Here is a 27,880-nt window from a genome sequence, read left to right as displayed (position 1 = left end):
AAGACTAAATCTTCTTTTCTTGATTTCCTTTTGTCATTCATCAACTCATTAGCAATCAAGACAACATCCAAAATTTATCTTCTCAACAAAAGCTCCTTGAGATAAGAAAATGGTATTTGGGGGTACTTTACACCATCACCTTGATAGTACCTTCCCTATGATATTGTACAAACTAGTAATCAAGTTGATAAGTCTAAAATATGATATTATGTTTGACTTTTTTTTTACCTAATCTTTTGTAAAAAGTCATTTTTCTTATTAAAAATCATTTTTACTAATAAAAATGAGTTGAAGCATTCTTCTTGTAAATAAAATTATAAAAATCATTCATTTTTCTAACAAAAACAAATAAAATTATATATTTTTTTTGAATGTGGATAAACATAAATAAAATCATGTGTTGTGAATGAGTTCAAATATTTTTTTTAAATAAATAAATTGAAATCATTAATTTAAATATGTTTTTAATGTAAATAAATTCTTTCGAAATTTCTTGAAAATGTGTTATAATATTAAGAAATAATCAAATCATTTTTAATTGTTTTTTCATAAATATGTTTTTTTTTTCCTAAAAGGAACTTATAAATGAATTTTGTATGCAAATAAATTCTTTTTAATTTTTTTGAAAATGTGTTGTAATATTTGGAAATAATCAAATCATTTTTAATTGGTTTTTCATAAATATGTTTTTTTTTTCTCCTAAAAAGAGTTACAATTGAATTTTATATGCAAATAAATTCTTTTGAAATTTTTCGAAAACATGTTATAATATTTGAAAATAATTAAATCATTTTTAATTGATTTTAATTTTTCTTAAAAGGAGTTATAATTTGAATTTTATTTCTTATTTTGTTTTTCTTTTTAAAAAATAAATTAAAATAATTGAGGATTATAACTTTTCAAAAATCATTTTTTTTATAGTAAAAATAAGTCCCACTCCATTGAGTTGGGTAGGAACTTACACAAAAAAATAGAATAATCACATATCTTAATTCGATTTAAACTAATCATATATCTATCTATTTATTTATTTTTAATATTATCATGAACAAGATTTTAGAAGTAGAATAAATATTATCATATATTCAAACTTAAGGATTGAAAGTTTTTTAATATTAAAAAAAGGCACGAAAATAAAAATGAGTGGTAAAAATAAAAATAAAAAAAGAAAAGGAAGGAAAAAAGGGCAAGGAGAAATGAATGGAATGATCTGGCTTTTGTGATAGAGAGGCAGAGAACAAAGCCGAGGCGAAGGCCGAGCTGTTGTACTCATTTTCTGCATTTGGTTGCTTAGGGTTTCCTCAATTCATCCTTCTCTTCCGATTGAGGCCCACACAATCCCCAATTTCCTCCAAATACTTCAGGGCAGATCTCACATTTTTCCCAATGGCGCAGGTCATGAACATGCCCCTCGACTCCCTCGAAAAGCCCGACAAATCCCCCTCCGCCACCGCCGACGCCGTCGCTGACGATGACTCTGCGCCACCACCGCCACCACCTCCGCCTCCGTCGCAGCCCCAACAGACTTTGCCCGTTAGGCGGAGGGACAGAGATTCCAGGGAGAGGATGGACGATAGGGACGGCGATCGCCCTCGTAATCGCCGCGGCAGCGGCGCCGATAACTACGACCGGAACCTGTCTCCTCCGCCACGGGACCGAGAGAGGGACTTCAAGCGCCGCCGTAGCCCCAGCCCTCCTTACCGCGACCGCCGCCACTCACCGCCGCGCCGCTCCTCTCCGCCATTGCATTTCAAGCGCTCTCGGAGAGATGATGGCGGCTATGATAGGCGGGGAAGTCCCCGTGGTGGGTTTGGCCCAGATGACAGAAGGTTAGTAATGCTTTCATGTTTAGTTCCATGTGTTTCTTGACTGTTATTCTGATGACATTTTTGGTTTACTGGATCCTCTAAACACTTAGAAAGAAGTTTATCATGCTGCAAATATCTATAGCTTGTGGGTGATAGCTAGCAAGTTCGTGTTTTGATAAAATTTGCTCTGCAACTGGAATTTTAGGGGCCTTTTTTTTTTTTTTTTTTTTCCTATCTTGAATGAGAATGAACAATATGACTTTTTTTTTTCCTTCCCGTGTGTGATGTTAAAGTGCTTATCGGAAAAACCTACGTGAGGAAGTAGGCAGGGAATACCTATGGAATAAAAGAGGAAGTACTACCAAAAAGGGAAAAAACGACTGAAGGTCTTGAGGATTAAGATAAGCAACCACCCTCAAAGAGGTCCTGGATCATGAAAACCAAGACTTTTATGTTATGTTTGGTTCCTGAAAGTATTAAGAAAAGAAAAAAATGTTGTGTTTAGTTGTACTATAAAAATAACAAAGAAAATCAATTTGATATGCATATTTTGTTGTGGTGCCAGGTCTGTTAGGAGTTCTACTTTTTTTTTTCCCTAATAGGAATAGGAATTCCATTTTAGAAAGTAAAAGAAATAAAAATAAATTACCAAAATAATTCCTTATCAAATAAAAAGACTCTAAATAGAAAATGAGCTGCTAGTCTAGTCCATTCCATCAATACATAAATGATTGAATTATCCTTGTTGAAATAAACATATAATAAGACCTTAATTAATAAGACCTAATTAATTTGGGTCTCAAGAGGAACTTAGATATTTGTATCTCAAATTAAAACTTGGGCATTGCGACCAACATTTGTTTTCACTTTCTATAAGTCTTAAAAGGTGCTTTAAATGATGTTCCCCATTAAAAATCCATTATTCCACTTGTTGAGAATGTTAATTAACAAGGTGGATTGTGAAAGCTAAAATTGGATCATTCTTTGAGTTCTCAATCTACCAAAAGCTGAAGGCATGTGATAAGGTATTGATTGTGAGTCTTTTTATTTTTATTTTTTTTATAGATATTTTTTTTTGATAGATAAACATAGAAAAATTTTCATTAAGAGAGGGTAGCAAGAAGGCAACCCGAAGCATACAGGGAGTATACACGAGAAGCCCCAAAAACAAAAAGTACAAAGAAGCTTACACTCACCAACCCTCAATTAGAGCCCAACCAATCTACAAAGCTAAATAAGGAAGGGGGCTCTCCATCTAACCAAGACTTCGTCCAAGAGAAGAGATTACAAACGAAGGAGACTTTCAATCTTTGGATCGACAAAGCCTCATTATCAAACACTATCCTATTTCTTTCTTTCCACATCGTCCAAAATAAACAAAGGGGGGCTGCCCGCCAGATTTTCCCACGCTTCTTGTCTACAAAGGAAGCGGACCAGCCAAGGAGAGTGTCTTTAACCGTGAGCTGAAGGACCCAATTAACTCTAAACAATGTAAACACAAGATTCCACAGCACCCTCGCCTTGGGGCAATGGATAAGGATGTGGTTAATTGTCTCCTCATCATCACAACATAAGAAGCATCTGTTTGCTAGAGACCAGCCCCGCCTTTTGAGATGATCTTGGGTTAGAACCTTCCCCTAAGAAGCTTCCCAAGTAAAAAAACCCACCTTAATAGGCACGCAAGGGCTCCAAATGATTCGCCACGGAAACAGGACTGCACCACCAGAATCAAGAGTATTGTACAGGGATTTTACAGAGAATATCCCATTCTTAGAAGCATTCCACTTATTTTTTATTTTTTTTATTTTTTTTATAGATATTATGTCTGCTTTAAAATCATTTTCTAAATTTAAGAGTTTCGTGTTAAGTAGATGAATGTGTTATGTTGTGTTGATTTGAGCATTAAGCTCATCAATTGCGATTATGATGGTTCTTGGTGAATTAGAATAACCTAGTGTTATAATAGTGGATTAATTAGCAAAGTTCGTATGTTATCCTTTGTAGAAAGGATGTAGGTTTAAGGTTAAACCACCATAAATCCTTGTGTCATTTTTGCATGTTTGTGTTAAGCAAGTTTGAAGAGTTTGACTAAGTTATTGGCTGCTGAGCTTGGCTGCAAAGTGGGATCTCTTCCTTCCACTTATTTGGGGCTCCCTTTGGGTGCTTCGCATAAGTCGGTGATGGTTTGGGACGGAGTGGAAGAGCGGATGCGGAAGAAACTTGCCTTGTGGAAGAGGCAGTTCATTTCTAAGGGAGGAAGAATCACTCTCATCCGGAGCACTTTGGCGAGCATGCCAACCTATCTTATGTCATTATTGCGCATGCCAAGAGTGGTTAAATTAAGACTTGAGAAAATTCAAAGGGATTTTCTTTGCGGAGGGGGAGCATTGGAGAAGAGGCCCCATTTTGTAAAGTGGGCTGTTGTATGTACTCACAAAAAGATGGGTGGATTGGGGATTAGAAATCTCTCCATTCTCAATAGAGCCCTCTTGTGCAAATGGAGTTGGCGTTTTGCGGTTGAAAGAGACTCATATTGGAAGCTAATATATTAGTACGAAGTATGGGGTTGAAAGAGGAGGATGGAGCACTCGCGGGGCTAGGGAGGGCCATGGGGTAGGGCTTTGGAAGGAAATCAACAAGGAAGGTTTGTTACTGCTCAATAATGTTTCATTCTCGATGGGGGATGGTAAAAGGGTGAGGTTTTGGAAAGACATTTAGTGCGGAACACGCCCCTTTGTGAGGCCTTTCCCTCTTTGTTTGATTTAGCGGGTTTCTAAAGATGCGTCGGTAGTGGACTATTGGGACCCAATGGGGGAAGAGGGAGGGTGGACTCTCCATTTCCTTAGACCTTTCAATGATTGGGAGGTGGAGAGATTCCTTTCGTCCATTCAAGGAAAGAGGCTGGATGCTGATGTGGAGGATAGGATGGTGTGGAAAGAGACGAAAAATGAGATTTTCACTGTAAAATCTCTTTATAAGTCTCTTGATCATAGTTGTGCAGTCTCGTTTCCGTGCAATATTATTTGGAGTCTGTATGTTCCTACAAAGGTGAGTTTTTTTTGCTTGGGAAGCTTCTTGGGAGAAGGTCCTTACTCAAGATCAACTCAAGAGGAGGGGCTGGATTTTAGGCAACATATGTTGCTTGTGTTGTGTTGAAGAGGAAACAATAAATCACATCCTTGCTCATTGTTCTAAGGCGAAGATTTTGTGGGATCTTGTGTTTTCTCTATTTGGGGTTAATTGGGTTCTTCCGTTTATGGTTAGAGACACTCTATTAAGTTGGTATGTTTCTTTTAAGGACAAGAAGCATAGAAAGGTTTGGCGGGCAGTTCCTCTTTGTTTATTTTGGACGGTCTGGAAGGAAAGAAATAGGATAGTCTTTGATAATGAGATTTTGTCGATTCAAAGATTGAAAAATTCCTTTGTTTGTAATCTCTTATCCTGGGCTAAATCTTCTATAGTTGTAGGCCCCTTAACTTTGTTTTACTTTGTGGAATGGTTAGGTTCTTGTTGAGGGCCGGTGAGTGCTTGTGTTTTTGTTGTTTTTTTTAGGTGACGCTTGTATACTCCCTGAATGCTCAGGGTCGCCCTTCAAGCACCCTTTTTCTAATATATCTTTGTGCTTTTACCTATCAAAAAAAAAAAAAAAAGTTTGAAGAGTTTGAGTGATTGCCATGAAACTAATTGATCATATCTTGCTTGGTTGATCATCTCTTCATTGTTACTATTCCTTTCTCCATAAATCGCTCAAGGTCAAACTTAGAAAAGGAATTTTTGAAAAGTCCTATTCACCTCCTTCTATGGCATTCTCTAGTACTAAAGAGGATTTCAACACCTAAAACAGGCAAGAGAAATATAGAAAAGGTCCAAATGCTTTGTTACCACTTTTTTGACTTTTAGGTATTTGGCTCTTCTATAGAGACATTGATTGAGTTTACCTAGAAGTATGGTAGGTATATTGATCCTCCTTTAGGGGTACTTCGTAGAGTTAAGGTCTTATGACATATGGCTTGTATCACTTAGGTTTGGATTATTGGTGGATTGGAGTGCCAAGAATTTTAAGGATAGGTAGAGGGTGTCAAAGGCAATGTAGGATTTTGTCTCTTTGGGTTTCTTTTGCTTAAGCCTTTGTAGGTGGTCTCTCTTGAGGTTGATATTGCTAATTGAAATTGCGGTCTAAGACATTTGGTTGAGGAGATGCATATCGTATGGAAACCTACTTTTGTAGGTTCTACGAACTTAAATTTTATGGGGTGTTCTTTGGTCATTTTTGGGTTTGGAGGGGTGCTTTCAAATCATGTGCTACAATGTCAAGAGCTTTTTCTAAACCTATTGAGGAAGCTTTGGCCTATTATGTTGAAATACAAGCTCTTTTGGTAGGGTAGGTGCATGCTATATCCTTAAGGCTGTTCATTTTTCTGGTGGAGACCCGATTGTGCTATTGTTATTTTGTTAGTATCTACAAAGGTGAAAGTTTCATGGAAATTTGATGGTGGTTTTGCCGAATTATTGATTAAACTAGCGATTTAAGTTACTCTTCTTGAACATCACACTCTTGCTAATAGCGTGACTCATTATTTAGCTATGTGAGGAAAGCAGTTAGTCTCAAAGATTAATGTTTTGGTGATTTTGCTGAAATTTTGTGTTTTAGTGTGCATAGGTATGATTCTAGGGACAAAAATTTAGCCTAAGGAATTTTGTTGAATTTTTGACAATTTATTGCTTTTTTTTTTGGGCAAAATTTTTTATTAATAGCCGATTTTTCCAATTAATTGTTGATATTTTGGCAATGTTTTCCTTGAGCTTTGCTGCATCAACGCTAAATTTAAAGGAGAAAAATTGGGTTGCTTGAACTTCAGCCTTATAATGGGAAAAGTTGGCTCCTTAGCCACTAGGGCAACTTTGCCCTTGATGTTATATATGCACATATTATCTAACCCAACTTTGTGATGTATCTATGCACAAAATTAAATATTAAAATAAAACTTTAGTAAATAAATTAATTTTAATTATCTTATTTTCAAATTTTATTTACTTAGTTCTTAAAAATATAAAAGTTATTATAATAATCTTCTTAAGAAGTTTTTTTGTTTATTTTTATTTTTTATTTTTATCTTTTGTACAATAATTAAATACAAGAGATAGATAAACTTATAAACATTTTTAAATAAAAATAATTATATATGTATATATCATAATTTCTTTTATATCCTTAAATACATCCAAATAAGATAGATCATCTATACAATATTAAATATATTTTCAAGTTATATATGTATTATTGTTGAACATGAGAAATTTTATCATACATACATTGATTTTTCAATAAAACTTCTTCAATATATGTATTATTGCTTATTTTATTATTTCTTAAAGTTTGTTTCTGATATTTTTACGAGTTTTGATCAATTTTTGTCACAATATATATATATATATATATATATATATATATATATATATATATATATATATATATATTTATTTATTTATTTATTTATGGATTTTTGTATGATATTACCGATATTTCCATAAAATCCAAAGATTGAAAATTTCACATTTTCTAATGTTTTGATCCTTGGTTGGTCTCACTTATGGCAAAGATTGGGAAGTGTGGTCCTAGTAAGTGGCACATGGTCTTAGGTTCGAATCCGATGATACCCTGAATTTATCTGGTGCTAGTTATTGCGAGGCGATCGGTACCCTGAGGTTTAGGTCCCCATGAAGAGTCCTAAGGGTTTGGCCATGGAAGGTTCTTCGGTTGTTAATTAAAAAAAAAAAAATTTTTTTTGATAGGCAATACGAAAAAACCTATATAAATAAATATGGAAAGCATTTGAACCAAAGGTATGATAAAGTACACACAAAGTATACTAATGTTGCTCAAAAATAGGCAAATAGAAGGAAGAGGAAAGGAACAAAAACCAAAACACCCCTCACCCTTTTTCTGAAGAGGAGTGTTGAGTGGTTGGATTGCCCTTTTTTGGAAGAGGAGATTCACAATGCTGTGTTGCATTTAAATAAGGAAAAGACCATTGGACCAGTTGGTTTCACAATTAGTTTTTATCAAGAGTGTTGGGAGACGATTAAGGATAATCTTTTAAGAGTGTTCTAAGAGTTTCACAATAATAGGATAATTAATCAAAGCACAAATGCTACCTTGATTGCTTTAGTGCCAAAAAAGAGTCAAATAAGTAGGATCTCAAATTATAGATCTATTAGTTTGGTTACTAGTTTGTACAAAATCATAGCCAAGGTACTCTTAGCGCGATTGCATAAGGTCCTCCAAGACACCATTTTTTTTAACTCAAGGTGCTTTCATTGAGGGGAGACAAATTTTGGATGCTGTCTTGATTGCTAATGAGTTGGTGGATGAGAAAAAGAGATCAAGAGAAGAATGGGTAGCCTTCAAAATTGATTTCGAAAAGGCCTATGATGATGTCGATTGGGATTTTTTGGACCATGTACTTGAAAGAAAATGGTTTAGTTCAAGATGGAGGTCCTGGATGAGTGGATGTTTATCTTCAGCAACTTTTGCAATTTTAGTGAATGGAAACACTAAGGGGTGGGTTAAGGCATACAGAGGCTTAAGACAAGGAGATCCCCTTTCCCCTTTTCTCTTCACCATTGAGGTTGATGTTTTAAGTAGATTGGTTGTGAGAGCGGAGGAGAGATGTTTATTTGAGGGGTTTCTAGTGGGCAAAAATAGGACTAGAGTGTCTCATTTACAATTTGCAGGCGATACCATCTTTTTTTTAGAGCATCCTTGGAAGAGTTGCAATCTCTCAAGCTAATTTTGTTGGTGTTTGGGCGTTTATTAGGGTTAAAGATTAATCTAAATAAGAGCACTCTATTTGGAATCAACATTAGTCAAGACCGCCGCACCGTCAAGTTGGCTTCTCTGCTTGATTGTGTAGTCTCTGATTGACCTTTAACATATTTAGGTCTTCCTTTAGGGGGGAACCTAAAATGGATTTCCTTTTGGGATCTAGTGCTGGATCGAGTCTCTAGGAGGTTGGATGGATGAAAAAAAGCTTTCTTGTCCTTAGGAGGTAAAATCACCCTAATTTAGTCTTGTTTGTCGCACATATCGAGCTATTTTCTATCTCTTTTCAAGATCCCAGTTTCAATAACTTTGAGGATTGAGAAAATTCAAAGAGATTTTCTATGATCGGGTTCTAGAGAGAATAAGAGAGATCATTTGGTCAGGTGGGACATAGTCTGTAAGCTTAAGGAGTCTGGTGGGTTAGGATTTAGGATAATTTCTCTGAGTAACCAAGCTTTATTAGGGAAGTGGCTTTGGAGGTATCTTAAGGAAAGTTCTACCCTTTGGCATCAGGTCATCTTGAGTATCTATGTGACACATCCTAATGGGTGTGATGCCAACAATATAATCAGATGGTCACATCGTTGCCCCTAGAAGGCCATTGCATATATTCTCCAAGTTTTTCTACACACGCTTTGTGGTGGGTGTTGGAACCAAAATTTGTTTTTGGGAAGACCTATGGTGGGGGGACCAACCTTTTTGCTTACAATTTCCAAAACTTTTTAGAGTCACCACAACTAAAAACCTTTCTATTTAAGCTATCTTGGGTGATAACACTTCTTTGTCTTGGGATCTCGTCTTCAAACGCAATCTAACTAATGTAGAGATTGTGGATCTTGAAAGAGCAATGTTCTTATTTTCCCTTGTTCATTTGACTCCTTCAGTTCTAGATGCAAAAGGTTGGGTATTGTCCTCTTTGGGAATTTTCTCAGTAAAATCGTTTTTTTTCAGCCTTATCCAATGTCTCAAATTCTATTCCTTTCTACCCAACTATTTTTTTGTGGAAATTAAAAGTCCTTTCTAAGGTCAAGGCCTTTGCATGGTTAGTGACACATAAGAAGGTAAATATCAGTGACATGTTTAAGTTGAGAAGGTCTTTTAAAGCCGTTAGCCTTGATTGGTGCATTCTATGTAGAAGGAGTAGAGAGATGATTGATCATCTCTTCTTTCATTGTCCAATTACTTTGGGATTGTGGCATAGGATATTTTCACAAGCTAGGATGACGCGGGTTTCATCAGATGGTATTTGTGATATGATGAGGATTTCTTCCAAGTGTTTTGGGAATTCTATTAGAGTTAAAGACTCTTTGGAGGATTGTGTGTCTCTCTTTGTTGTGGATTTTGTGGAGAGAGAGAAACGCTAGGATTTTTGAGGACACTTGGAAGACGCCGAAGATGATGTGAGATTTGCTTCATTTCTATGTTTCTTTTTGGGCTTACTATATAGACGTTTTAAAACCCTATCCTTTGAGTGTAATTTAGCTTAGTTGGCTTTCAATATGTACACCTTAGGGTTAGGTCTACAGGGTCAGGAGTTGTTATACTTGTATAGGCCTTTTGTACTTTTTGTATAGCCATCCGTAGTTGAGGTTTACTTAGTTCTTTTGATTAGGTTTGTACATCATGGGGAGGATTTCTCATCCTTCTCATGTTTTTATTCTTAATTAATATATATGTTTGTTTTTGATTTTTTTTTTTTTAAAAAGCACCCCTCACCCCCTCCCCTTACTTTGAACGAATTCAATCTACAAAGCTTATCTTAATCATGGGAAATTCAACTACATACAACCTAACCCATTCCAAAAAAGTATTCATAAAAGAGAGTTTGATTGCTTGTTCTGTTAGCTCTGAATCTTCAAACACCCTTCTATTTCTTTCCTTCCACAACTTCTAGAGCACACAGATAGGAGCAGCCCTCCAAGCTTTTTTCTGCTTCTTATCCATGAAGGAACCATGTTAGCTTAACAATTTTTTCTTTTAAATAAAACACAAGATTTATATATTAATATTAAAGAAAACATGAGAAGGATGAGGAGTCCTTATAATTAAAAAATACTTAGACTAAATTATGATTAAACTTCTCCACCATACAAGGAGTTTATACAATAGGTTTAGACTACAACACAATATACAAAGATGTCATTTCCTCTGGTTTTGACGAAGCTCCTCTCAATGATGTCAAAACCCTTTTGATATACACATTGAATGCCAATTAAGTTGAATAAAATTGAGAGGAATGCCTTTAAAAGCCTTGGTGCATGAGGCTCAAAAAGAGGAATATAAGTGAAGTAAATCCCACAACCCCTTTGCCATTCTCCACTTATCCTAAATTTTTTTGCCTTTTTCTTTTGCCACACAATCCAAAGCAATGTGAGACAAACAATTTGGCAAAGGGTCTTGCCTCTAATGGAGCTCCCTAAACCCTTATATGAAATGATCATCATATCACATATATTCCTAGGTGGAACCCAATCAGTCTTGACTCGTCTGAATAGATAGTGCCTAAGTTACAAAGTTATTAGACAATGAAGAAAGAGATGGTCAATAGACTCTTCACTCCCCTTAATAAAATGACCAATTAAGTTTAAGGGATTTGAAAGGTCTTTTTAACTGTAGTATATCATTGACATTTACCTTCTTGTGTGCCATTAACCAAGCAAAGGCCTTGACTTTAGATGAGACTTTGCTAGCTTAACACAATTCCTCTAATTGTTGAATGCATCACCCAAACAACACTAAACAAAGAGAAAATCAATTGCCATAGGATACTTACTATAAGGCAATGGAGGAGCAAACAATTAGCCATTGCTTTCGTTTTACACATATAACACCTATTTGGCGTACTCCATCCTCTCATTTTTAAGTTGATTGATCATTAAAATTCTGCCCCATGATTCTTCCCAAGCCAAAAAACCCACCTTCACAAGAACCCAAGGATTCCAAACACAATTTACGAGGAAAGGCTCACGACTTCCTTGGATTAGTGAAGGGTGGAAGGATTTGATAGAGATTATGCCACCCTTGGATTCCTTCCACTCCAACCTATCAACTTCCTCACTCCTAATGAGCAAGCTTGCAGTTTATGGAAAAAGTCCATCACTCCATCAAGCTCCCAATCATGAAACTATCTAGAAAAGCAAGGGCTCCACCATCCACTTCCCTCACTTGCTCCCACACAACTGCAACCCAAGCAATTTTGTTTGAGCTAAAGAGAACAAAGACATAAAAGATTGTTTCAAAGACGAGTGTTTGCTCCATTGTCTTTCAAAATTTGAACCTTTTTCCATTGCCAATAGAGAGGTGAACTCTGCCCTTGATGAAGTCCCACTTTTTTCTGATTGCCTTCTACACACCCACCCTATAACCATCTCTTACTCCCCTTGAGTACCATCCCCCTTCTTCTTTCGCAAATTTAAGGGTGATAACTCTTTTCCAAAGAGATTCCCTTTTAGTTGCAAATCTCCAAGAACACTTGCCAAGAAGAGCTTTGTTTAGAATAGAGAGATTTCTAATATCAAGACCTCCACTCTTTTTGTCCAAGCAAACTCAAGGCCATCTAGCAGGATCGGATTTTTATGCAAGCTCTACTCCGCCCTGCCCTGTAGGAATTCTCTTTGGATCTGCTCCAACCTTAGGCTTACCACTTAAGGGGGATTTTTTATCCTTCCTTACTAGTTTTATGCAATTCTTCAATTGCATAGGTTGCAAATCCATTCTAATGTGAATCTTGTTTTGCTTCATATGGGGCTTACTTTTTTTCCTTTTTATTAAATTATGTAAAATTTGAGAGGTTTTTCTTCCTTTTTTAAATTACATTTTCAATGCAATGATTTGTTGTTTTTTATTAAAGAACAAAATAAGGAATAAAAGAAAGTCACTAGTTTTTATCTTGTTACATTTTTCTTCTTTGAGAGTAGAAAGGTATTGAAGAGAGAGGGAGACAAATGTTTAGATTATGTTTGGTTCTTAGAAAATTTGAGGGAAAATGGAAGGAAAGAAAATGGAGAGGAAAAGTAAAAGGAAAGAAAAGTGAAGGAAAATTTGTGCTCTCAATTTGTTGGTTTTTATAGAGTTATTTCTGTGAAAAACCTCACTGTCTTAAATGTCCTTGACAATTCCTTTCCACTGTCTTGGAATTTTAATTTTCGTCGCAATCTTACTGATATAGAAATTAATCTCCTTCAGAGATTAATGTCCTTCCTTAGTTCAATGCTTTTCTCTCATTCTTTGGCAAATTCAAGAGCTTGGTCTTTGTCATCATCAGACTTGTTTCTAGTGAAATCTTTTTTCTTGGCCTTGTCAAAAGTCTCAAATCCTATCTTGTTCCTTCCGGCCAAGTTTTTGTGGAGTTCAAAAGCCTCCTCAAAGGTTAAGGCCTTCTCTTGGTTAGTAGTACATGGGAAGGTAAACACCAATAACAAGTTGCAATTGAGAAGACCCTACAAATCCCTCTGTCCTCAATGGTGCATTCTTTGCAAAGGAAATGGAGAATCGATCGACCACCTTTTTCTCCATTGTCCTGTTACTATTGGACTCTGGCACAAGTCGTTCAATCTAGCAGGTTTGGCTTGGGTCCCTCCAAGGAGTATTGTGGATATGATGGTTATTGCTTTTAAAGGTTTGGGGAATTCATTAAGGGGCAAGACACTTTCGCAAATCGCTTGCCTTACTTTGTTATCGATGGTGTTGCAAGAGAGAAACAATAGGATTTTTGAGGATAAGGGGAGAACAGAAGAGATGTTATGGGACTTGATTCTTTTCTATTTCTCTCTTTGGGCCTCTTGTACTGCAGCTTTTAGCGGAGTTCCTCTTAGTATTTTACAACTCAACTGGACTGCGGTTTGCGCTTCAAAAGTTTGAGAGTGTTCTTTGTTTTTAGTTTTCTAAAGTTGGGTGTTTTCTCTTTTGATCAGTTTTGTTTTTGTGGGAAGGACCTCTCATCCTTCTCTTGTTTTCTCATCTTTCTCTTGTATCTCTTCTTTCTCTTGTATATTTTCTTCTTTTAATATAATTTTCCTCGTTTCTGATAAAAAAAGAAAAAAGAAAAAAGAAAAGTGAAGGAAAATGAAAACTAAATTTAAAGTCAACAAATTATTTTTATATACTATTTTAAACTCATTTAACTTATTTTAACTTTTTGATATAAAGATTAAATAATTTGAAAATACGTAAGTTTCTAATTAATTTTAATTATATTTGATTTTCTTAGGTATTTTCCTTAAAAGAACCAAACATAAAAAATAATTTTCTTTAGCATTTTTTTTTCCTTAGTATGTTTTGGGAACCAAACATAACCTTAGAGTTTTCTTTTCCCTAGAGACATAAAGAAGGGGGAGAAACAAGAGATGGAAAAGAGTTTTGTCCCATTTTGTGGGGATTTTCTAAAATGAAAGCTGTGGTTATGCATCATTTTTTTGTGGGTGGCATATTCGATGGTTAAACATGAAACTGAAGCAAAGGTTATTATTATTTTTTAATTTTTAAGAAGGAAAAAACGTGTAAAGGTGCCCCTGTTGTACACCTTGGGCCTCAACAGAAGTTATGCTTCCCTCATACATGGTACCTGATTCAAGTCTTTGCTCAGAACTGTTGGTAACACTTTGTTTATATCCAATCTCAGTTTTAAGCCCAACCCTGCTTTATTTAGATTACCTAAAAGCATGGGCCTTAGTCTCCCTGTTCTGGCTTGCCACCTTTGCTACATGAGGCCCCATTGTGCCTATGACATAGCCAATTTTCTTATCCATTTAGAAGCCCATCTATGGACTTTGGTGCTTTTCTGGATATTGCTCGAGGCTACTGTTGAATTTATTGAGTCTTTGATAGTGCCTTTGTAAACTCTTATTCTGTTTAATAGAATATGCTGGCAATATGAGATATATGTGTCTTGTTAGCCTCTTTTTCTCTAACTATTTTGAGGGCGTGTTAGGCTATAGTACAATGGATTTGTTTATTTTATTAATCTTTATTTGAGTGCCTTCATGTTCATGTTTGAATTCTGATATTGGTAAACAAATCGCACTGCTACCTCATTTTTGCTGATGATTAATTCATTGGAAATGATTTTGGAGGTCCTCCTACTTTTATTTTCCTTCTAATGAGTGGTTTATACCAATTGGTTCTCATGAATGGATACTTGTTTGACAAATTTTGATCTGTTATCTGAGATGAATGTTGAGGTGCTGCAGGTTTGGCTATGATTATATTGGTGGTTATGAACGGATGGGAGGCCGGCCTGGATATCCTGATGAAAAATCTCATGGTCGGTTTATGAATCGTTCAGGTGGCTATCAAAACATGCCTTTTGGTAATTGCTTCATTACTTTTCCATGATGCCCATTGATTGCTAACTTGGCATTTCTTTTGGGTTAATTAATCCTGTTGACAAAGAGCTTATTTTGAAAGTTTAGCTATCCATGTTCTGAGATTCTAGATTTATCATTAAAGTTGTCCAACCTGTTCTGATGGAGATGCTGTTGTGGCATGAAGGGGAATCAGAATGGTGTGGGTTTTCTTCTAGCAGCTGAAAATCCAATAGATTCTGGTTATTATGGAAAATCTCAGTTGGTTATCAGGCGTGACCACTTTGGCTGATCTAGTTGAAAAAAGCTGGGCATTTGGCAATTGTAATGTCTCCATGCCCACTGGCCATGCTTGGATGCTGCATCTTCCAGCAACCAGTTATTGCTGAGTAGAAGAAATGGCATCATTCCTTATCCTTACTCCTATGTTTGACAATCAAGTAGCATCACTAGGTTGCTGCATTTGTTGGCAACAAACCATGGTATACATGAAAAGATGGCTTCAATCTTTATTTTGGGCAAGTTAACTAAACCAACTACAGTGCTGCAATTTCCTTCATAAGGAAACCATATTAAGACATCCACTCGTTATGAGATTTGTATGTGTCTATCAAATTAACACCTTCATTAATATCTCGTTACAACATATGTAATCAACAGGTTCAAATGTATGGCCTACAAGTATCCAATTAAGGAATTAATGTGAATATGGAGTGTTGGAGTACAATTCTTGAGATTGTAGTGGTTCAGTGTTAATATATGAACTTTATTATGTTATTTTAACATTATATTTGGCTTGAAAACTGCTCAACGGACCAAGGTATTGGGGAATAACATCAGTTTCTTATGGTTCTTGTTTTTTTTTGTGCTTACAATTCTAAATGTGAAATACAGAAATCTTATTAGAATGTTTTCTTTTGTGTAATTTTATTTTTCTCTTTTCCCTTTATCATTTTGCTTGCAGATTGGGAATCTAATCGTGGTGGTTATGCTGACTTGTTAGACACAGGAAGTAAACAAAGGTTAGCTTTGTAGTCTGCCTACTTGATGTATATGATTAATTCCTTGGGATTTTCTTTCTCTTCTTCTTCTCCTCCTCATTGCTTTCAGATTTCTATAAGTGATGTGTCTGTGTGTTGGAGTTCTGGGGTCTTCTTCTTTTTCTGGCTGATTCCACTGCTTCAAGATTCTCATTATGTTTCATAGCTGTGATGTGTGTGTGTGTGTGTTTTGGAGTTCTAGGGGCTTTTTCTTCCTCTTTTGGTGGCTGATCTGATTTCTGGATTTCTCTTATGTTCCATATATATGATATGTGTGGGTGGGTGGAGGGAAAGAAGTTATGTTGTGCAAGACATGTTATTCTTGCAACACTTGATATCTTTATATGGGATCAAAGTTTTCTTTCTTGAATCTCAAATATCACATTGATTGGACATTGCTACCCTATTTTCTTTGAAATATTAGAAAATTTTTACTGGCCATCAAAATTTTATGAAATAATAATTTTTTTTTATTTTTTTATTTTTAGAATTATGGATCAGATGGTTCTCAATGTTTGATTAACTCCATGTTTGATGTTTGTGATACCAGTGTTATCAACACTCGAAAGGAACTAGTGTTTTGAAACTCAGATTGGAGTGGTGGTCATGTTGCCTGGTTAGTTGACCACCTTAAAGATCACATTATTTAATTGTAAGGTATATTTAAATGTTGTGTGAGATGGTCCTCAGTGTCTTATTGAGGACATAATTGAAGTGTTATTAGAGCCAAAACAAAACTAGAGTTATGGAACCCAGGTTGGACTGGTGATGTGCTGACCTGATTCAGTCGACTGCCTTAAATAGTGGTGGAGTCAAACTTTTGTTAGGGAGGGAAAAGGGAAAAATAATATATTATATACTGTATTCACTATCTATAAATTATAAAGTAACTAATGGTATTCATTAGGTATTTTTAAATATTAGTTATGATGATATATCAAATTAAATAACTAAAATATTAGGAACATTAAAAAAAAAAGTTTTAAAAAGATTATCAAAAACATTTAAGGAAATTTTTAAAAGATTTAGAAAAATAGTGACAAAACTCATTAAAATTTTTCAATAATTTTTGTAATTTTTGTAGCAAAAAGCCTTCAAAAAATTTATAAGAATTCCATAAATTATATAATAATAAAATTTGAGATTTTTTAAGTAATTAAATATAAGATAGTTGAAACTAAAGTCGTTTCTTTAAAACTTATTTATCATATATGATAATATAAAAAATACATCATACTTAAAACATAAGTGACTTAATAATTAGACTTTGGTGAGGCCATATATTATTGTTACATCAAGTAAAATATAAATGATTAATGAAACCTTGATAGATGTTTATAATTCAAAATATCTTACCAAGCCATATTAGCTTTGTGACTAAAACAAAACATAAACTTCTCAATGTGAATAATCAAATAAGAATAAATTATTAAAAAATTAAATGAGTATGTAATCAAGTTGTAAATTGGTTACTCAAAAATAAAAAATTTTTAAAATCAAAATAAAGAAAATTGACCATTAAAAATGATTTAATAAACCATCAAATACAACATAAAAAAAATTTCAATTTCATTAAAAAAGTTATAATAAAAAAAATATTCATATAATTTGAAAGAATGCAAAATAAATTAGGATAATGGTTCATGAGGAAAAAAAAAGGATAAAACTAGAATAGAAAGGAAAAAAAATATGAATATTAAAAAAGATTTTATGAATCACAAATCGCAATCTAGTTGAGTTGTAAAACACTAAGAGGAACTCCTCTAAAAGCAACAGTACAAGTGGCCTATAAAGAGGAATAGAAATGAAGTAAATCCCATAACATCCCTTCCGATCTCACCTTATCCTTAAAAATCCTAGGGTTTCTCTCTTGCCACACAATCCACAACAAAGTGAGGCAAACAATTTGTCAAAGTGTCTTGCCTCTAATTGAATTCCCCAAGCCTCTAAATGCAATAATCATCATGTCCTCAATACTCCTTGGTGGAACCCAATCCAATCCTACTAGATTGAAGAGCTTGTGCCAAAGCCCAATAGTTAAGGGACAATGTAGAAAAAGGTGGTCAATCAATTCTCCGTTTCCTTTGCAGAGAATGCACCACTTAGGACAAAGGGATTTGTAGGGTCTTATCAACTGCAGCTTATCATTGTTGTTTACCTTCCCATTTACTACTAACTAAACAAGGGCCTTCCTTTGATGGGGCTTTTCATCAAACGCCTAATCCTCCTATTTTTCCTTTGCCTTACAAATAGTTGACCACTTCGCTAAGTGGGGTTTGTTCACTAAGGCTCTTCCCCCCCAAAGAAAATCCCTTTGAATCTTCTCTAACCTCAATCTCACGGTTCACAGTTCATATATATATATATTGGTAGATAAATTAGATATATTATTATAAGGCAAATTTTTAAAAAAATTTTGGTGTATATAAAGTGGAGGTATTTTGATCTTAGTTAGTTGGATAACCAACACTCAATATTTACATTTTGGAAGCTTATTTATGAAATGGAGGTAATTTGATTGTGATCTTTTGGATCACCGGTATTAGTAGAACTTGAGTTTTTCAAATTTGTATTTCCTAGAATTATACCCTTGTTTTTTTGTATCATCTTCTTTTCCCTATTTATAATATTTTCTATGTGCTTTTCTAAATGATTGTATATGGTCACTAAAAATAATATTCACCATGACATGTGCATCATATGTTGGTCCTATGAGGGTAAATGATTGAAACTAAAATTTAATTTTAAAAATTAGGCATGGCCTAGGTGTATCAAACAATGCATACCTGTATCTTTTCTAGTTATTTACATTAAGCATCTCCCACATGGTAATATTTGTTATTGATGGGAGGAGATTGTTCGATTTATGAAGGTTTTATTTGAAATTTTTGAGTGCCTATTTTGGTGCCATCTTGTACAGTTTGACCTCTTAGCCTCCTTGCATTTAGCTTGAAGAATTACTCTTCCATGTGTCTGATTTTCTACCAATACAAAATCTTTCATTTCTATTAGAGGAAATGTTTTTTTACCTCTAGAATTGTAACTACAGAATAATGACTCACTTTGAGTTGTGTATGGCTTCATCACGACCTTAAAATCTTTTCTTTTAGGTATATAAAAATGTAGTTTACTTTCTTCATATATATCATTATTCCAATATATTTTTATCGTCATGAACTGGTCAATATGAAATAATAAATAAAGTTATTTCACATAAGGGGAAATTTTTTTCAGAGAAGGTTTGATGTCCTATAAGCAATTCATTCAGGAGCTTGAAGATGATATATTGCCAGCTGAAGCTGAGCGCAGGTAATACAAGTAACTTGAATAGGATGTCATGTTTGAAACTGCCTACATTGCTTTATTATACATTTGTTCAAGTAATAACTCATGCATCTGATTGCTCAGGTATCAAGAATATAGATCAGAATACATTTCTACTCAGAAGCGTGCCTTCTTTGATGCTCATAAGGATGAGGAGTGGTACTGTTAGTCTTTTTGATCTTGCTGATTCCTTTCGCATGTTTTTGGTTGTCTTCTTTTTCCTAATTGGGCTTTTGTATGGATAAAGGTTGAAAGACAAGTACCATCCAACAAATTTACTTGCAGTCATTGAAAGGTGAGCCCTGCTCTATCACATGTTCTTTGATGGGATACGAACATTAGATGTCCTGATGTTTGTGTACTGGTGTTGTCTTGGTTACCATTGTTTTTCTGTTTGGCTCCATATTTTATTTTCATTTCTGGTGTATCTCTTCTATCTTCATGAAGCTTCCTCTCTCTCTCTCTATTTATATATTAGTCTTTCTGATTATTCCTGTTGTTATGCATTTTATATATAACTTATTAGGAGGAATGAAAATGCTCGACGGATGGCAAAGGATTTTTTACTTGATTTGCAGAGTGGAACCTTGGACATGTATGATCTTAATCTCTCTCTCCACCCTCCTCTCTTTCTCTCTCTCTGTGCACCTTCCACACCTTACAATGTATGCAGATGCTTCCTAGTTTGCTTTTTTGAGATCTGTTCCTACATTTTCACATTTTTTGTTCTTGAACCCTGGTGACAGCGGCTTCTTAGTTTGTAATCCAGACTTTGATGCTAATTTTTACAATTTTGTGCTGCAGAGGCCCTGGTGTAAATGCCTCATCATCAAACAAATCAGGGCAAACCAGTGATCCAAACTCTGATGATGAAACTGAGACTGGTGGCAAACGAAGACGACATGGTAGGGGACCGATCAAAGAAAGTGATCTTTCGACTGCTGCAGTGGCTCATCCAAACAGTTCTGAGCCTAGACGAATACAAGCTGATATAGAACAAGCACTGGCTCTTGTGCGCAAGCTTGATTCTGAAAAAGGGGTTGAAGATAATATTTTATGCAGTGCTGAACAAAAAAAGACGGACAGTGATAAATCTCACAGTGGATCCATGGGCCCTATTATAATCATACGAGGTTTAGCATCTGTCAAGGGCCTTGAAGGAATTGAGCTATTGGACACAATTCTTACTTATCTTTGGCGTATCCATGGTTTGGATTACTATGGCATGGTTGAAACAAGTGAAGCCAAGGGTCTTCGGCATGTGAGAGCAGAGGGAAAGGGTCATGAAGAAAATAGTAAAGCTGGGGCTGACTGGGAAAAGAAATTAGACTCTCGTTGGCAAGACAGGTTGAGGGGTCAGGATCCCTTGGAAACGATGGCTGCTAAAGAGAAGATAGATGCAGCAGCTGTTGAAGGTTTAGATCCATATGTACGAAAAATAAGAGATGAGAGGTATGGATGGAAGTATGGTTGTGGAGCCAAGGGTTGCACAAAGCTCTTCCATGCAGCTGAATTTGTGCATAAGCATCTGAAGTTGAAACACCCTGAACTCGTCATGGATCTGACTACGAAAGTGCGTGAGGATCTGTATTTCCAAAACTATATGAAGTAAGCATAAGCTTTGCTATTTGTCTATTTGTTGTATCTGTTGTGCACAAGATTGTAACCTAGAATCTTATTATTGCAGTGATCCAGATGCTCCTGGTGGGACACCTGTCATGCAGCAGCAGCTGCTGGTATGCTTCATTTACTTCTGCAGTCATTGACATACATACACTTACGATGGCAGGAGATGATTATCAATTTTTATTTTTATTTTTTATTATTACTCATCTTTTTATATGTTTGTAGAATCTACAGCAACACGTGAGATGAACTTGAACGTTTGATATTCAATGATTGCTATCTAATTATATCCCACTGAGCAGGAGCTCACTCCTGTTGCTTCCAGATTACATGCATCCACATGCTGCTTTTTATATTAGGATCACAATTAGTTTGTGCTACATTTGACATTCTTCTATCTATCTCTTTTTTTTTTATCCATGTAGTGCATGTTCAGCTATAATCTCATTGAACATCTATTCTCGAGTTTTGCAGTAAATGACAAGAGGTTTATGCCTCCTATGTGGTTTCTTGTTCTTGTGTGATTTTCTAAATGCATTATTTGTTTACAGAAAGACAGGCTACAGAGGCGTAGGCCTGGTATGGATAATCGATTGAAAGATGATCGTGGTAACAGGAGGGAACATGACAGGATTGAAAGAATTAACGACGGTGAACGGTTTGATAGGACTGATAACTCTCCACCCCATGATCGACAGTCCAAAGGTGGTGGCTTGGAAGGAGGAAATCTTGATGAATCCATGTATGATACTTATGGTGGGAAAGACTTGGGTGTCATTCCGTCTTTTCCCTCAGATATGGGTCCTCCTCCAGTCTTGATGCCTGTACCTGGTGCTGGGTGGGTTTCCATTTTCTTTTATTTTCTGCCCTTCATTGGAAGAAAAATACATTTAGTTTGTCTGCTGTTATAATTCAAACTTTTGGATGACTGAATTCTTGCAGGCCTTTGGGACCTTTTGTTCCTGCACCACCTGAGGTTGCAATGCGTATGTTAAGGGAGCAGGGAGGCTCATCCTCATATGAAGGTGGTAGACAAATGCGTACTGGTCCCCATATTGGGGGACCGGCACCGATCCTTGGTGTATCATCTGCTTTTAGACAAGATCCTCGGCGATTGCGAAGGTAAGTGCACTGCAGGACCATTTCTGTGATATAAAATTTTTATACCTAGAACGTAATTTTTGGTGCTTTCCTCTTGAAAGAAGTTGTCATATATGACCTTTTCAATGCCTATCTAGTCATTCATAGACCGTGGAAGGTGAATCTCAATAATGGACTACACCTAGAGGGAGGGGGTGAACCTGTTCTTGAATTATAAAAAAATTTTCCTAACAAAGATTACCTAACCTTAGAACTTCTCAATGTAAATAAACTTCTCTTCCAACAACAAACTTCTCTTCCAACAACTTTTCAACAAAGCACAAAATCCACAAGCAAGTATGTATGCACCAACACTCTCCCAACAATTTATAAATGTAATTTACATGCAAATGCTTTAACACTCCTCAAAATTAATTCAAAAGAACAATTATCTCCTTAACTCATTTCAATTTACTATAAGATATCATTAACCAAAATGAACAAAAAAATTATTGAAGATATTCCCAGAATAATCACACTTATTTCAACTCATATATCTTCCATTCAACATGTGCATCCAAGAAACCAATGATATCAACAACTGAAAATAAATCAAAGAGTATAGAGAGAAAGAGACAATTGACACCGGATTTTAACGTAGAAAACCTCTGAAGAGATAAAAAAACCACGGGCCTAGAACCAATCGAAAACATCCACCATGAAGAATAAAAACTGAATACAAGGTTTTACTTAGTTCAAGCCAACCAATCCTTTCCGGACCACCTGACTAGTACCTTTCACTTTCAGCTTCTTACCTTTTTTCTTTTGGAGCACACCTGGAGTCCACACCAAGCTTGATGTCGACCTCTTCTTGAATTCACACAAGAAGAAAATGGGTTTTTGCACTACACCAAGAGAATGATAGATGAATGTTTCAAAAATCAACCCATATTCATTTTCATAAAATCCTTTTAAAAAAATTTATTGAAAAACTTGGATGGATTTTCTTAGTAGGCAAATATCTTCAAAATGGCGAGGAAAGAAAAACTCTCTCTCACGACTACTGCAATCACCACTTCTAGAAATGGGAGAAATTTGATTTTAAATGAGAAAGAAACCCTTAATCCAAGGGCTAAAAATTGATCTTAAAAATAGGTTAGTTGGACCGATTTGCCCCTACACCTGGATTGATCCAGAAACAGGGGAACAAAAGTCTTTCAGCAAAAATATTTCTCCCTACTTTCTTAACTCTTTTAAAGATGAAAAACAGGGTTGATTCACATTCAATCACCATACACTTGACTACATACCTCGGCCTCTTAGCAAAGTCTTAATCTTCATAGGTCAAGTGGTATGAAGAGGAATTGGAAAACTGAGTTAGGGGACACTTGGGAATTTTGTTCGGAATTGACAACCTAGCTAAACCCTCACAGACTGTTTTCACCTGTAACTGTCTTCTGGTTTCTCATTCTTCTTGTATGCAAATGTGCTTAATTTTCAATTTTCCCTTTAGTGAGGAAGAGTATCTGAGGAAAATTTTATTTATGTTCATATTGATCCAAACCTCTGAGGATGATTAGGTTAACTTAATTCTGAGCAAGTGTGTTTGTTAGTACATGCCTCAGATTGTAGCCTAGATTTTATGGTTCAGCTGTGTATTTCGCCATTTTCAGAGGTTGGGTTTATGCGTATGCACATACACTCTTCTAGTGGTTGGGTCCAGTAAGGGCTCAATTTTGTTGAGATGTGCATCAAGGAAATATTATCATGGCCTGCTAGATGTGGGAACATTAACCCACAAGTTTCTTGCAATAGAACCAAATAATGACAAGGAGGCGCACATGCAACCAAAATTGTAGCTGGTCACAAATTTGCCAATGAACATTTTAAGATTTAAACTACAACATTTTTTTTAAGGAACATATCCATTATATTAACATCACATAACAAAAAAGTGGACTAAAGCATACACGGTGTATACAAAGGTACCAAAAGGCGAAACCAAGTGGAAGGAAACACAAAAAACAACTCCCACTCATCACATATAGGTCAACTAATTAATATAGTTATCCTATGTGTATTCTAACCCACTCCAAAAAAATTATATATAAATGATTGTTTGATTGCTTGATATGTTTTTCTTGTATTCTCAAATGGTCGTCTCTTTCTCTGCTTCCATATGGTCCAAAATAGTCATAAGGGAGTAGCTCTCCAAACTTTCTTCCTCTCTCTTTCAACAAAGGATCTATGTTAGCTCAAAAGGGTCGTCTTTACAGAAGAGTGCATTATCCACTCTATTCAAAACAGAGCAAAATCAGCTGCCACAAGACTACTATTTTTGAGCAGTGAAAGAGGATGTGATGAAAATTTCTTCTTTTTCTTTACACATAGCATCTATTTGACATGATCCATCCCATATTTTTGAGCTAGTCCAACATCAATATCTTTACCCACACAGCTTCCCTATCAAAAAAAAAAAAAACTGATTCTCAATGGAACCAAGGGTTTCAAACAATTCTAGAATGGAAGACCTTCGTACTTCCATTGGACAAACAGGAGTAGAGAGATAGAACTAAAAAATTCCAGACTTCGAGTTCAGTCAAACCATTTTATCCTCAATATCCTTGTCAATTGACCATGATTGCAATTTCCTAAAAAGGCCTCCACCTCCTATAGCTCCAAGTCATGAAGCTATCTTGGGAAACAAGGGTTCCAACATTCCCCTTCCCCTCTTGCTTCCATACCTCAACTGCCCATGCATATTTGGTATTGGCTATAGATAGTAGGAAAAGCCTCCCCATGGGACAATTCACCATGCCACTTATCCATCTAAAATTTCTCCTTCCTCCCATTGCTCATCCTAAACTTGATCCTACTATTGAAAGTCTCCTACCGACTTCTGATTGCCTTCCACACTGCCACTCCATACATTTCCCTTGGAGCACCATCCTCCCTATTCCTCACTATGTTTCCCCATGTAGTCACTTTCTTCTAAAAGGATTCCCTTTTTTGTGGCAAATCTCCAACACCATTTACCTAAAAGTGTTTTATTGAGATTGGATAGAGTTCTAATGCCCCAACCCCCTTTACCCTTATTCATGCAAATTGTTGACCAATTTACTAGATGAGACCTTTTCTCTATGGCACCTTCACCCCCCTCCACAAAAGGAAATACCTAGTCCAATCTTAACCTTTCTTGGGATTACAAACAATGACATGAAATGAATAGGTAAAGTAGAGAGTGCTTTTTGTTAATGTTGGCCTCCCCCCCTTTTCTTAATTACTGTCTCCTTCACACAACTAGTTGTTTTTGAAATCATTCCTCCACCACATCCCAAACCCAAGAGTATCAAAAAGGTGTTTCCAATAGTTGACCTAGATAATTGGTGGGGAGGGTGCCCGCATTACATCCTACAACCTAGCAAGGTCCTCTATAGCAACAATTGACCTCACCGGGATCAATTCACTCTTCTCCCAAATTTATTTTTAATATGGAGATTGCCTTCAAGCACATAAGTGCCCAACTCAAATGCTGCATATGCTCCTTATTGGCATCACAAAGGATGAGTGTATCATTAGTAAATAGCATGTGGGACACCTCCACATCTTCTCCTCTTCTACCTATCAAAAAACTTGCTAAGAAACCTCCTTCCTTAGCCCTTCTCGGGATATGGGAGTGCTTCCATGTCCATAATGAAAAGATATAGGGATAGTTTGTCTCTCTGTATTAAACCTTTGGAACTTTGAAAAAATCTTGATGGGGTCATGTTAACCAATCCAAAGAAGTGAGACGTAAAAATGCACCATTTAATTCACCTTATCCACTTGAAGCCAAATACAATTTTTTCTAAGGTTGGCGGCACAAAAAATCTCAATTAGCGCGATTGTGTACCTTCTCAATAGCCAGTTTACATATGACCCCACTTTTTGAGTTCTTCAGCCTTGAGTCAATTACTTCATTTGCTATGAGGTCTACATTCAGGATTTTTGTCTACCTTCCATAAATGCATGCTGAGTAGCTGAAACCACCTTGCATACCACTTTTCTTGGTTTGTTAGCTAGGACTTTTGCTAGAAGCTTGTATGACCCATTCCATGTGGAGTAGATCATTCCCCATCCATTTTATTATACTGGGTTGTGTGAGACTCTCTTTCTCTATCTCTCTCTCCTCTCTCTCCTCTCTCTCCTCTCCCTCCTCTCCCTCCTCTCCTCATTTTATTATTCTGGATTGTGTGAGAAATACTGGATCTCTCACTGTTTCCTCACCTCATTTATCATACTGGGTTGTGTAAGAGAGAATTATCCCATTCATTCCTTACCTCATTTTATTATTCTAGATTATCAGAGAGAAATGCTGGTTGCGAGAGAGATAATCCTCTCTCGCATTCCTTACTTCATTTTATATTACTGGGCTGTGTGAGAGAGATACTGGGTTGTGTAAGAGAGAATCCTCTGTCCCTCTGTCATCTACCTCTGTCTCTCTGTCTCTCTCCCTTATTTTATTTTTTAATTTTTATTTTGGGGGTGTATTTTGGGGGAAGCAAAAGTCTAAACCTGGTACTCTTTTCGAACATCCCAGCTCATCAGGTTATGGTGTAAAATTCTATTCTCAATTGAATAAATTCTCAAAGAATGTGTTGGATAGGCAAACCCTCTCTGTGGTATCATCAAGACTTGCAGACCTGTGCAGGAGTGTAAATGTCCAAACACCACTCATATTCAGCAAGAAGCTAATCCCTTTGAAAAACTACGTTTGGTTAAACCTTCCTAATCCAAGAGGAAAATTCTGAATTGAACTGGAATGGATCCTACATTGTTGATTGGCTTGCCAATGCTGCAGTTCATGGTCTAGCAGTGTACAAGGGGTGCCAGTGGCAGGTTTTTGTCCCATATTATGACAAAACAATATAAGGTTGTAAGCCACCGTGATCCTGTCTTTAGAATGCAGGGTCAAACATGTGTCATTGGACACTTCACCATCTCAGCTATTCCAGAGAATTTCCCACATCCGGATGGCAAATACAATCACTTTCATGGATAAGGATCTGCTGAAGAAGGTTCAGAGTCATTATATCTCAATTTTGAGCTCTGCCTTCTGATATCCAAAAGGGAAAAACTCTCCTTCAACTCCAACTTTCAGTAGGAGGTTTCCACCTGATATATTTAATTTCCTTAAGTGATTGCTGACACCAGAAGTTGGTCATATTTGACATTTGTTTTCTGTTGATTTGGTTAATTATTGCTTTGTTTTGGACTTAATTGGAACTTTTCATTTGGCTTTTATTTATTTAATAAACCATTTTGAGGTCACACCTGCCCCTCATAGAGGATTAGTGATTTTGATATGGAAAAATGCACTTTATTATTATTTTTGTTTTATCTTTATATTTATTTCTTTGTGATGGACCATTCTGATTCTCGGTTTTATCTTCTTTGTTGTGATCCTGCTTTAAATTTCATACAGTTATCAAGATCTGGATGCCCCAGAGGATGAAGTGACCGTGATAGACTACAGGAGCTTGTAGGTATTAGAGGGTTTTTTTTTTTCTCCAAATGCATTGATCATCAGATGGGTTTTTGTATGTGATAAACAGTTGTTCCTTTCTCCTGGTGTAGTATGCCATTGTGGGCTGTGAGGTCTCTTTACACTCTTTTTGAGGGCAAAGGCTTAAGTGACTTTTGTCAGAACGATTTTGGCTTTTAGGATTTTATTACAGGGCGGAAGGGCATTGGAGTTGCTAAAAGACTTTAATTTACTAATTGGCTTCCAGTCAATGTGGACTCTATTATTTGTACTGCTTCATTGCCGGCTATGTACTGAAGAAGAGAATTTACTTTTAGAATGGGAAAAGAAAGAGCAAAAATCTTTGGGCAATA

General features: G+C 35.9%; 1 protein-coding gene across 2 annotated transcripts; it reads left to right on the top strand.

The window, feature by feature from the left end:
- Positions 1 to 1,211: 1,211 nt before the first annotated feature.
- Positions 1,212 to 27,880, top strand: LOC117928131 (serrate RNA effector molecule-like). 2 transcript variants are annotated; one of them, XM_034847996.1, is made up of 12 exons: positions 1,212 to 1,829; positions 14,820 to 14,914; positions 15,898 to 15,955; positions 19,208 to 19,282; positions 19,382 to 19,456; positions 19,545 to 19,592; positions 19,824 to 19,892; positions 20,102 to 20,905; positions 20,985 to 21,033; positions 21,475 to 21,761; positions 21,866 to 22,045; positions 27,468 to 27,880. In XM_034847996.1, exons 1-12 carry the CDS (start codon positions 1,387 to 1,389, stop codon positions 27,526 to 27,528), a joined length of 2,244 nt encoding a protein of 747 aa, XP_034703887.1. In that variant the 5' UTR covers positions 1,212 to 1,386; the 3' UTR covers positions 27,529 to 27,880. The 2 variants fall into 2 exon arrangements, with proteins under 2 accessions (XP_034703887.1, XP_034703886.1); XM_034847995.1 differs by having other exon boundaries at positions 14,820 to 14,938.

This window comes from Vitis riparia, chromosome 13 (assembly GCF_004353265.1).
Source record: "Vitis riparia cultivar Riparia Gloire de Montpellier isolate 1030 chromosome 13, EGFV_Vit.rip_1.0, whole genome shotgun sequence".
Classification (NCBI taxonomy): Eukaryota; Viridiplantae; Streptophyta; class Magnoliopsida; order Vitales; family Vitaceae; genus Vitis; species Vitis riparia.
Note: the sequence above shows the minus strand (reverse complement) of the source record. Positions and strands in the feature narration are given on the sequence as shown.

What these genes read in the sequence shown, in the direction of transcription:
- LOC117928131 (XM_034847995.1), top strand. Translation starts at nt 1,387, where the DNA reads ATGGCGCAGGTCATGAACATGCCCCTCGACTCCCTCGAAAAGCCCGAC. An exon ending in GACACAGGAAGTAAACAAAG is followed by an intron (nt 15,956 to 19,207) that starts GTTAGCTTTGTA and finishes AATTTTTTTCAG; the next exon opens with AGAAGGTTTGATGTCCTATA. An exon ending in CAGAGTGGAACCTTGGACAT is followed by an intron (nt 19,893 to 20,101) that starts GTATGATCTTAA and finishes TTTGTGCTGCAG; the next exon opens with AGGCCCTGGTGTAAATGCCT.